Source organism: Carlito syrichta, unplaced genomic scaffold (assembly GCF_000164805.1).
Source record: "Carlito syrichta isolate Samal-C Ts95f unplaced genomic scaffold, Tarsius_syrichta-2.0.1 Scaffold129867, whole genome shotgun sequence".
In the NCBI taxonomy this organism is placed as follows: domain Eukaryota; kingdom Metazoa; phylum Chordata; class Mammalia; order Primates; family Tarsiidae; genus Carlito; species Carlito syrichta.
In genome coordinates, this window is record NW_007073963.1 from 143,861 (window position 1) to 156,746 (window position 12,886).

Genomic DNA, 12,886 nt, shown 5'->3' on the forward strand with positions numbered 1-12,886 from the left:
GGAGATGCAAATCAAAACCACACTGAGATACCACCTAACTCCAGTCAGAATGGCAATTATCAATAACTCAAAAAATTACAGTTGCTGGAGATGGTGTGGCAAAAAGGGAACACTTCTACACTTTTGGTGGGAGTGCAAACTAGTGCAACCTCTGTGGAAAACAGTGTGGCAATTCCTAAAAGCTCTAAATATTGACCTCCCATATGACCCTGCAATTCCCCGACTGGGAATATACCCTGAAGAACTCAAATCACTCTATAGAAAAGATACCTGCACACATATGTTTATCACAGCATTGTTCACAATAGCAAGAACCTGGAAGCAACCATGCTGCCCATCAAAAGAGGACTGGATTTTTAAAAATGTGATACATATACACGATTAAATACTATGCAGCCATAAAAAAGAACAAAATCATGAATTTCGCAGTAACCTGGATGGAACTAGAGTCTATAATACTAAGTGACCTCTCACAGAAACAAAGATCTGAGTATCACATGTTCTCACTCATATAGTGGACCTTGAACATCCAACATAATACTATAAGAAAATGACTGACAGTGGTGGGAAACTATGGGGGGGAGGGGAAGGGAGATGGGATTAATGGTAGTAAATATCTGTCTGGAGATGGGGAGACACCTCTTATCAACAAGTGTGCCTGAATGAAGTATATTTGTATACCTAACCCTTAACTGTACCCCACAGTATCATTATAAAAAATATTGATTAAAAAAAGTAATAAAAAATAAATAAAAGAATCGTTTCTAAGATTAAAAAAACCCCAAACAAACAAAGAAAACAAATGCTCATAAACACTTTAAATGAATGTTATGGAAGAGAAAAGAGGCCAAGAATCTAGACTTGGAACAACTGGGAGATGAGATGAGGTGGAGGCCAACAAAGAGCAGCAGGAAGGAGCAATTCTGAGGATCAGATTGGTTACTGGAGGCAGAATTGGGGAGAAAAGATGCAAACCAAGAAGGGACCTCTGGTTTCTAAAGAAGTGAGATCTATATCAAAAAATAACATGGTCTCAACATGTAAATATCTAAATCAAGTCAAACCAATATGGCTTTATCATGCCATTCTGAAAGTACTACATAATTACTACAAATAAATTAAATACCAGAAATGTAGAGTACAGTTAAAATAATCATATTTGCATATCCATAAATTTATTTTTCATTACTATTTGCTCAAGTTAGCAAAATAAGAAATTTGAATCACTAAAAATACCATGTCATTAAAGTAATAGACTACTGATTACAACTGCTTTAAAATATAGTAGGAATAAGTAAATATAACCTAAATAGGAATAAAAGTGAAAATAACCTGAAATCTAGAAATATGGAAATATTACATACAAACATCCTGTTAAGGTGATATGATAAAATATTAGGCACCCATTTAAAATCTTCTTTACCAAAAAGATCTAATAATTTGTAGAAATGCGTATGATATGATATGAAGTAGAAAAAGCATTACAAATTCTTATGTATTTCCAATTTTCAAAAACATTTATCATAGTAAAAAGCATGGAATAAAACAAATGTCCAAAAGACAACACAGATTATCTCTGGTATTATAGGTAATTTAATATTCCGTGTATTTTTCTGTATTTTCTACATTTTCAACAATGAATATGCATTGTTTTATAATTAGGAGAAAAACTATTAAATTTAACAAACATACTTACACTTGGGAGTTTAGGATTAAAGTAGTTAATTACTTCAAACTCAAAATAAGATGCAAAACCCTCCTTGAGCCAGAGATTGTTCCACCAATTCATGGTAACCAAGTTTCCAAACCACTTTTGGAGATGAGAGAAAAAAGAGCTTTCTTAAATTTAATTTACATTATGTTCATTGTAGTTGCATGTTAAACAACTATGAGGACAAAAAATATACTTAACATTTGCCAATAATACTTGAAAATAAGACTCCAAAAAGCACATGTTGTTTTAACATAAGAAGATATCAGTCATGCATTTCTCTGTTTAAACACAAGCTTGGCTAGAGTAACAATTCTTAAACTGTCCAATTGGCCCCAAAGTTGTGTTTAGTTCCATAAAGCAGAAGTCCTGAATACTGACTTTCCACCTACTGATTCTAGACCCTTATACTCTAAATAGGCTACAACATGATTTTACTTTAAGCAGTTGTTTATGTTTTAGGAACATGATTTGGTCTGTGCTAGGTACAAATCACTCAGTCAATCATATGTTCTGCAACATGATCCAGCTGTAATTATTTTCTACTTGAACTGAACAGAAAAAAAAAGCACCAAATGGATGATGAACAGAATTAGGAAAGAAAAACACAATAATTTCCAAAACTAACAAACCCATGCCCTGATATTTAACCAAACTCTTATAACAGCTGTGATGTATTAATAGTTAGCAGTCTATATTCCAAAACGATGTCTCACTTACACTATAATAAAAAAGTGACACTTGGGGTGATTGATCAAAACTTACGAAAGTTTGTGTTGAAAATAACACCTTGTGCACCAGGGTGTTATTAAAATGTAGTAAATTTATCTTTTCCAACATTTCTTACAGAGCCACATAACTAAGCAGATAGCACTTTCATGGTTAAGATGAGTTCTTTCTTGTCAAACGTGTATTGATAGAGACTAAAATGCATATGTGAAAATCTACATCAAATCAAATAGCTAAACCTCTAAAATACCAAAGTGAGGGCATACAGATCTGCTAAAATGAATTGTTGTTTACACTGTCTTTGGGATGCAGTCTGAGGATTAATTATTTCTCATCTTACTGATACACACTTTTTTGTGGGGGGACCTAAAAAGAATTATCTTTTTGGAGGACAGGCCCCTCGTAACACAGGCTTCTCCCTTGAGGTAAGTGTTCTAGGAACCCATTGGCATCTGTGTACCAGCTAGTGTTGTAAGAAGCTGCATTGGACTTCAGTGAATTTTTTTTTTTTTTTTGAGATTCATTCAACATCTTTGCCCATTTCATGATCGATGATTTATGATCACAAGTGCCCACACCGTGCTGAGTGTTCAGCAGTTTTTGACCCCAAATGGCATGATCTCCCTGCCCTTCCCTCCCTATTCATCCAATCTCACTCCAGGTGACTTTTTTTGTTTCCCCATGAAAAAAAGTCCTCATTTTGCCAACGTGTAAGAGGTGAAACAAAAAACATGGCAGAAGCACTAAAAAACATGAAAATTGACAATTTCAAAGACTGTTCTGATCAGTGGAAAGAGCAATTTGACAGGTGTATTGCATCAAACGGAGAGTACTTTGAAGTGTCTGATGTTTAAACATGTAAGAATAAATAATTTTTTATTAATAAATTCCAGGTTTTGGGAGGTCCTCCTTGTATCACTTGCGTCAATTTAACCTTTCTCCATCAATAACACAAAATAGAAGTTTGTAACAATCTGCTGATGAAATGCAGGTATCCTTCAGTGATCCTTTTGAATATCCCTTCTTTTAAGGAGGGATGAAAACAAAAAAAAAAATCCTAGTTCTCCACCACTTACTTTTTCTAAAGAGGACTTTGTGGAGCAAAGTTGATCTTTAGATACCCGACCCTCAACTGGACTGTAAGGTCTCATCACTATGATCTATCACCAATAGCTCAAATCTACCCCGAATTTGATTTCACAGAACCTTCTTGTTTTTATTCATGGTCAAATATTTTGAGTAGTGTTTTTGTTTTTAAATTTGGTATATGGCAGAGTTTTTACTATTTTTGGTAGAGCATATGGAGAATAACTTATGTGAAATAAAGAATGTTTTACCACATGCCTGGTGTCCAATCTCATGGGAGACAGTGTAGGAGATCTCAGCATTTTTTTCTGTCAGTTGGTCATTTGGTTCCAGCAACAATAATGATTCATCAAATATCAAAAGTCCCCAGTTTTCCATTGCATGCTTGTCAAAATCAGGCAAGGCAATTATATCTAAGTGGATTTAAATGGAGGAAAATATAAAATCATCTCTTCCAAAAATTTTGGAATTTCTAGATATAAGTATCTCAAAATGAAATCATCAAATTACAAAAAATTACAAGTAAGTATAAACTGAGGGGGAGAGAAGGAATTTTAAAGCTAGTACCAAAGATAGAAGCCAGAAAATAGGTTGTTTTAATTATATTAAAATCAAATGCTCTTTTAAAGGACTGGTATTCAAAAATAGACAGAACACTTAAAACTCAACAACAAGAAAACAAACTGACTACAAAATGGGCAAAAGATCTGAGCAGGCATCTCACTAAAGAAGATACATATATGGCAAATAAACATAAAAAGATGCTGTTCAACACTATTCATCTTTAGAGAATTGTAAATTAAAACAATAAGATATCACTACACACCTATTATTAGCAGAATAGCTAAAATCCAAAACACTGGCAACATCAAATATTGGTGGGGATGTGGAGCAAGAGGAATTCTCACTCACTGCTGGTAGAAAGGCAAAATGGAAGAATTACTTTGGAAGATAGATAGCATGTCAGTTTCTTACAAAGCTAAACATAGGCTTACCAATAATCTAACCTTTGTACTCCTTGGTATTCACCTAAATGAGCTAAAGTTTATGTCCACACAAAAACCTGCACATAAATGTTTATAGTGGCTTTATTCATAGTTGCTAAAAATTGGAAGCAACCAAAATGCCCTTCAATAAGCAAGTGGAAAAACAAACTTTGGTACATCCATACAATAGAGTATTATTCAGTGACAAAAAGACATGGATGAACCTTAAACGCACATTGCTATGTGCAAGAAGCCAGTCTGAAAAAGCTACTTACTGTGTGACTTCAACCATATAACATTCTGGAACAAGCAAAAGATAAAGATAATTTTAAAAATTGGTGGTTATCAGGGATTCAGAGGATGTGGGAAAGATAAACAGGTGGAGCACAGGAAATTGTTATGGTAATGAAACTAGCCCATATTATATTGTAATAGTGAATACATGTCATTAAACGTTTATTAAAATTCATAGAACCATACAACACAAAGGGTGAACCCTAAGATAAACTATAGACATTAGTTAATAATCAATTATCAATATTGTAACAAATGTATGTAACAAATGTCCCACACTAATGCAAGATATTAACGATAGGAGAAAGGGAGGAGAAAGAAGAAAAGGGACTATAGGGGAACTTTGCACTTTCTACACAAAAAATTTCCTGTAAATCTAAAACTGCTCTAAAATAGTTTTTTTGTTTGTTCTTTTTCTTGTTTTTTAATAAAGTCTATTTAAATACTTTAGTTCACCAAATTACACTATAAGCAAATATAAAAGGCAAACTACAAGCCAGGGAAAGTACTTGACATATATGCCACAACAATTAGGCAATTTTAATATTTAAAAAACTCTGAAAAAAATGAACAATTCACCAAAGAAATCATTCAAACAGCCAAAAATCTTATTTAAAATGTTCAACTTCATTAAATTATCAAAAACCAAAAATTTAAATGATATAATTAAATCTTGAAAATACCTAAGAAAGTTAATAATTAGTAATGATATAGGTATAGGAAAACTGGCACATAGCCAGTGAGAGTGTCTTCTGGTAAAATAATTTTAGAGCAATCTGGCAAAATGCTTTATAATCTTTAAAAATGTTCATGCACTTTGACAAAACATTCTACTTTTAGAATTTATACTAAGATAAAGAGTATAGATATTTGTCTTTAATGTTTTTAAAAGTAGTCCAGAAACAGTAGAATCAATCTACATGTTCAACAACAGAGGATTATATAAATTATTTTTTCAAACTGATATGCAGGCATTCTGTGTCATAAAAATGCCAATACAAAAGGATATTTAGTTATTGGATCATATTGCTGTGTACTATTAACTTTAAGGGAAAAAAAAGTCATTCAAATGACAATGTCAAATCTATGCTGCCATTTTTGTTAAAAATAAAAAAGTAAATACAGAGGAAGACAGATATTGAAACTGACAGACTTTGGGAAAATATAAAATCAAAAGTGATTTTTCTTTTCTTGTGGTTTTCTCTGTTTTCCAACTTTTCTACAATGTGATCATTTATTACTTTTATAACTAGAAGAACAATAAAGTTTTTATTTTCTTTTTCTAATGGAAAAAATATCATCCTTATAATCCATGTTACCTTTGCCTAATGAATGCACTATGCTATACTGTGTTAAATATTTAAGTTGACTTTGCACATTGCTGAAGCTGACAGTGTGTGGTAAAGTATATCCCCGTCATTACATAGCCTCCACCAGTTAGCACTCTATCACCTTTAGACATAATTAGTTGCCTTAATCAAGGTTGCCCATCCTTCTAACCTTCCTTTTTCCCCACCTACACCCACCTCACCCACCAGCCCAAACTCTTTTCTCACAAAAGACTGCTCAGCTTCACTCAAGCGAATCCCTTCAGTTCTTTACAATCTCTGACTCTTCTGCGCAAGCAGTTTGCAGACCCAGAAATACTTGTGGCCCAATCTTACCAGCTGTAAGAAGTGATTTCTTACCAACCCTTGTGACTGTTTATAATACTTTTTTTTTTTTTAACCTCAGATACATGGAATTAAATTAAGCAAAATCCTTGTTTCTTGATAAAATATCATCATCAGTTCACAAGTCTATTTTAAAATGATAATACAAACACCCATAAATTTACCACTTAACCCTTCAGAATAGGGACTGGCAAACTTTTTTCTGTAAAAGACCAGATAGTAAATATTTGCGACTTTGCAGCCTATATATTTTCTGTTGCATACTCAACTCTAGCACCGCAGCTCAAAGGCAGTCACAGACATGTGTAAGCAAATCAGCCTGCTGTGTTCCAATAAAACTTTAATTATGGATGCTGAAATTTAAATTTCACATAATGTTCAGGTGTCACAAAGTCTTATTCTTTTGATTTTTTTCGATTATTTAAAAATGGAATAAACATCCTTAGCTCATGGGTCACACAAAAATAGGTGGAGGACCAAATTTGAGAGTTTATCACCATCTAATTTAGAATGATATCAATCAAACCATAGTATTGTTCCCAAATCAGCAGCCTAAACACCACCTGGGAACACATACATATAAATATATTATTTGGTTTTTATGTAAACTTTAGAAAAAATGTTTCACTTTCATTAATATATTGTTTTACATTGTGTGAATATAACACAATTTATTTATCCATTCTCCTGTCAATGATCCTTTTGGTTATTTTCAGTTTGGGGCTATCATAAAAAGTGTAGCTCTCAGCATTCTTGTATATATCCTCTAGTACATATGTGCTCAAATTTCTCCTGAGGATATACATAGGAATGGTATCACAGATTTTAATGTATTCAAACGGTCACCATTACGAGATAGCAAATATGCATCAAAGTGGCTGTAACAACTGATAGCCCTATCAACAATATCACATTCTCTTCAACACTTAGCATTTGTTTGAATGCTTACTTTCTGACGACTCAGTGAGACAACAGTGCCTGACTAGGACCTTGGATATTCATTTCTCAGATTGCTGACACAATTAAGTATCTCTTCATAAGTTTATCAACCACATGTGTTCCTTTTTTTGTAAAACTTCTATTCATATATTTTTTACTTTTTTTCTATTGGGTTGTATTTTTCTTATTTATTTGTAGATGTTCTGTATATATTTTTGCCACTGTAATTGCCACTACTTCATCCTCTCTCTTTTAAGACTTTTCCTTAGTATTTTTTCTCTTGCTCATGGAATTTGTTGCTTACATTTTTGACACATACATCCAATCTCCTCAACTCAGCTACATGAACTCTGAACAGTCTTGGCAACCTACTTTTTCTACATTCACACAGCATCTAGAAAATAGGCACCTCATATTTACTCAGTACATTTTCATTCATTATGGTCACTATTTCTCAGCTTTAGGATTTGTCTTGTACTTGAATTTAACTGCTTCAAAAAAACATACTATGCTGGAATATGTAATACATAGATAGATAGATAGTCCAGGATTATTACAAGTTAAGAGCATAACCAAAGCATAAAAGGAAAGCGGCCATCTAAAAAATTTGCAAATCTTAAATGCCCTATTTATTCTTTTTTTTTTTTTTTGAGTTGGAGTCTCACTCTGTCGCCCAGACTGGAGTGCAGTGGCATGCTCCCAGCCACCGCAGCCTCAACCTGCTGGGCTCCGGTGATCCTTCCGCCTCAGCCTTCCAAGTAACTGGAACTACAGGCGCGCGCTCCCACGCCTGGCTAATTTTTGATTTATTGTAGAGATGAGGTCTCACCAAGTTGCCCAGGTGAGTCTCAAACCGTGGGCTCAGGCAATCCACTCACCTCAGCCTTCCAAATTACTGGGATTACAGGCTGAGCCACCGAGCCTGGCTCACATTTATTCCTAAAAGTATCATCCCAGTATTTCTTTCAAACTTGTAATAACCTGAACTCCTAACTCTACCAGTCCCTACAATACTTTAATATTTTAGTACAATTTTGACTTGAGAATGAATTAAAGTAACACACATACACACAATACTGTTCTGTATAATAGGTATACAGATATAGTTTATATGACCTTAGATTCTAAGGCTTAGAATTCATTGAAAATGCTACAAGAAGATAAGCTAAAAGAACAACATGGGAGAACTAAACCAAATGGTTTTTCATCTGACTCACTGAGGGTGAGAGGATGGCATAGGTGGGAATGACTGGTGAGAAATACGCTTGTTCAGGATCCAGTCCTACACTCACAGAAACATGCCTCACTCACTTTACCCTACCTGAGTTGTGGTTCCAAACTTGATTTACAATAAAGAGTTGACAATTTGGGGTGTGGAGGTGTTTGTTGTATTATGTTTTGTTTTATTAGTGACTCAACTAGTAGTTAAAATAATTAAGAAATGTCAGTCTCCTAAAGATCTACAAACAGAGGAACTCCTTATTTTAATTACCTATCAATCAATACTAAATTTTGACTGAGCCACCTATGGGAGCTCACAGCGTAATACTGGATGAGATGCTATGAAGGATATAAAGAAAGTGTGTCAAATATATCCCTGACATCTGGGAGTTAATACTGTAATAAGAATTTAAGTAGAATTACTGAACTAATTGTATGTATTTATTTCTCCCACATCCCAAAAAACGTTTACTGATAGAGACCACCCAGATCCTGACCCCAAGATCTAATGAGGGGACAATTAGGATACATCAGGTCAGGGCTCAGATGGAAGATTGAGCAGGATGCTGTGGAAACATGAAAAAAGAAGTCAAAGAAAGTTTCCTGGAAAAGAGGGCACTGAGTTGTGAAATATAAGAATTGAAGTAACCAGTTGGACAGAAGTCATTCCAGGATGTGCAAACTGCATGTGTCAGAGCCTGGAGGAGAGGGAAGGAAGTGTAGGAGGGGACAGAGATGGTGTTAGAGCATCCCTCCTACTCTGAGGGCCTGCCAAAAGCCCCAAGAGGTTGGTAAGAGATGCATCATTAAAAAGACATGGGTGGAGGGGTTGGATTTTGCTCTCAGGGCAATGGGAAGCAATGGAGAAGTTTTTAGGGAAGACTAACATGATCAGATTTTGCTCTGGAAAGATCCTTCTGGCTTCATATGGACGGTGGGTTGGAGGGGGTGAGAGGGAAGGAGGTAAACTCATGTGAGGGCAGTTGTAATAGTGATGTTGGTGATGTAAACCAGGGAGAACTGAGCTGACAGGAAGAAGTGAGGGGATGAGATGCTAAGGTGACTGACTGGGTGCAGGGTGTGCTTTGAAGGAACAAGGTATCAGGGATAACTCTGGACTTCTCCTCACATAAATAAATATAAATGCAGCTTTTCTTGCCCAGATAAGGATTATCTTGGGAGCCTCCAGCCCCAGAAGCCCAAGCTCCTGCTGCCTCCAACCCCTAAATGACAGGTGTCACCACCAGGATTGCTGAACAGGCCAAGGCTGGCTCCTATCCCTTCATTCCCCATTCCTCCTTAGCCAGATTCCTCAAGCCCTACAGCCTCGGACTCTCTGGTGTTCAGGAGGCTCCAGTTCCCAAATATTCACCCCCACCTTCTTCCACCATTGGTCAGTATCAGCCGAACATACTTTTTCCAAGACGTCAACTAACATGTCAGAGGAACAAAATACAATTCTGTGATTCTCTCAATTTAGAGAGAAAAAAAAACACTGAACAACTTTCTGAGTTGAGTGGCTCATGCAATTTTAAAGACATACCATACAGATCTGTGAGAGGTTAAATATTTACATATTTCACACATGATTCTGATTTTATACATTAGAAGTTCACAGATGGGACTACTAAGTTCTAATTCAATGACTCACAGTTAAATATATTTTTTTTAAAAAAAACTTACCAAAGGCAGCTGGAGTAACTCACGCAAACCTACTAGCTAAAAATATCCAGAACACAGCATTGCACACTTGCATTATGAGAGAAAAGATCAGAATACAAGAAAGAAACCAGGATCTGGAGGAGGTGAGGCTGCCACTGAGTAATCAGGAGTCACCCCAAAACGGAGAGCTGTTCAACACTTGCTGAGCCCTCGACACCACCTAGAGAAAGAGCAGACAGGCCTCTCGCTGCATGTTTCAGGAGGCAGAAGACATGATGGGAGGCCAGAAGGCTAACTCCAAAAGAGCAGCTAAATGGTGACACTGAGTCCTTAAGAGCTCATCTGTGTACCCTGTGACCTGAACCTAGGACCCACATAACAGGAAACCAGTTGCATGGGAAGGAGAGGTGCCTCACCTGTTTTTGGAAGAGGGTAACTGATATTAAATAAATCTTCTAGAAAAGAGAAGATGGGACCTGTGATGTTCAAAGCAAAGTCTGCATGTCCTTTTGCTATGGCATCTTTCCGGGCCCAGATGTGTATCTAAATCAAAACAGTTAAGCAGTAATTAGGAAAAGCCAACGTGATTTTAGGAAGTAGTAGCCCACTTGCTCCAATTCCCTGCCACTCTAGAGCTAAAGTCTTACCTTTTCAGAAGAAGCTATACGATAAAGTGTTTAAACACATACGTGTGCTGAGAAAAACCCTGTTCTCTAAGTTATGAACAGCAATTCCCTTGGAAAGTGTAGTACTCCAGTCTTTCACGATAATTATGAATAACTTGGGAATCATAAAACAATTCTTGAAATAGGTCACACAACCATCTGCCCCCACTGTAAATGTAGAGTCTATGTACATTTTATGCATCTCAAACTCTTTCTTCCTTTTCCCAGACATATTTCTAAGATCCAAAAGAGAACTGTACTGTTACTGGAGGCAATATATTACAGCACATATTAAGCAAATTTAAATTATGCAAATTTAAAATGGTTTGGTAGTTAAAGCATTAATAATCCATCTTATTTTCAAAATTTGAAGCGCATTAATTCCCCAAATTTTAAAAATTTCATCAAATATCTTATTATTTTAAAGCTGTTAAAGCAAGTGAATTATATTTTCTAGTTATTCTATTGCCAAATAACACTTCTACTTTAGGAAGAAAAAGGAAATCCCTGCACTGTCTTGGCACTTTTTTGTAACCTTACTGTTGTTTGGTCACTAGGAATTTATTTGTGGGATTTTGGTAACTAATATGCTGCTGTTTTATTATTATTGTAATATGAAAACATTTTATACTCTACAACAATATGATCTAAGCATTTTTTAATAAAATTGCCAGCATTAATGCTAAAGTACATGCATAAAACTCCCAAACCTTGGAACAAAAGTTACTGGTGAAAGAACTGAAACATTTGCCCTGATGTGAGTGAGTTCATTTAAGAAAGAGCTACCTGTGAAACACTGGAGAAAATGCTGAGAAGACAAACAGCAGGACAACAATATTTCACACTTGTAGATTTGCACACTGCAAGAACATATTCACCTTACTTTGCTTTTATTTCTGTGGAAGAATTTGTCTTTAATTATGTGAATTCTGAATTACGTGAGGGTTCAGGAATGCTCCCTTTTCACAAAATGTAACCACCTGGTTCAGTGGCTCCTGCCTGGCTCCCTTCACTGTTTTCAGCTTCCTTCTGCTGCAGAAGCCTCAGCATGCTGGGAAAGAGAAACTAGACTCAGCCCTGCCCTTATGCTAAACCCCTCCTCCCTCATTCTGGTTCTGAAGTGACAGGTCACACTACTGAATGAAAATTATCTCTCTCCTCACAGCCAAGGTAATGTGTGTATTTTAGCTATAGCCTTTGGAAAATCATAGCAATAAAAATTAATATTCCTTTTATGTTGACAGAAGTCCTCCCACAAATCACCACTCTAAACGCCAAAAGTGAAGGAACTGATGGGGATTTCAGATTGAATGGAAAGGTGGGTAGCCCCTGGCAGGATAGAGAGGAATACAGGTCAGCGAGGACCATTTTGGAGATACAGCTGTAAAGTTCCTTCAAAATTACACCTGGTCCACCAGTGTGTTCTGGTGGCCCTGCCTAAGCACAGCAGATCTTGATGCCTAAGGGAGGAATATCTTTGCAAATGCCCATGTGCTCTAAATTCTTTGTATGTTATTCTATGTTATTTCCATCCCTACTCACATGTTTTCTACGTTTATTCTCATGCCACACATTAACCACATTTTCGATTTCACTAAATCTTTATCTCTTACTAAATGAGTAGTTTTTGAATTGGCTGGACACTGTTCCAAGTATGCACTTTGGTTCTTCTATGGAGTATATGGTGGACTCTTTCCCTTTGTAGAGCTGAGCCATAGCCAATTGCAACATTCCACTGATAGGCTTATCCCAAACCCCTGTTTGCTAGCTGAGAATGTTACTTTCATAGGCACGTTCCATTTCCTGTTTGCTTCCATGGCAGCTGGCGTTCTTTTCAGGGTGTTCGTTCACAATTAAACAAATTTTGTCCCTCTGCAAGAATCATTGACCATCCAGCAGCACTGATTTCAACAAGCCGCT

At 35.9% G+C, this 12,886-nt stretch overlaps 1 protein-coding gene across 1 annotated transcript in view; it reads right to left on the reverse strand.

The window, feature by feature from the left end:
- LVRN (laeverin) overlaps positions 1-12,886 on the reverse strand; it is an 80,410-nt gene that overhangs the window by 46,681 nt on the left and 20,843 nt on the right. The window contains exons 4-6 of the mRNA XM_008048931.1: positions 10,718-10,844; positions 3,785-3,939; positions 1,697-1,810 (exon numbers count right to left, since the gene is read on the reverse strand). Coding sequence (XP_008047122.1) covers positions 1,697-1,810; positions 3,785-3,939; positions 10,718-10,844 — 396 coding nt within the window. The remainder of the gene's footprint in view (positions 1-1,696; positions 1,811-3,784; positions 3,940-10,717; positions 10,845-12,886) is intronic.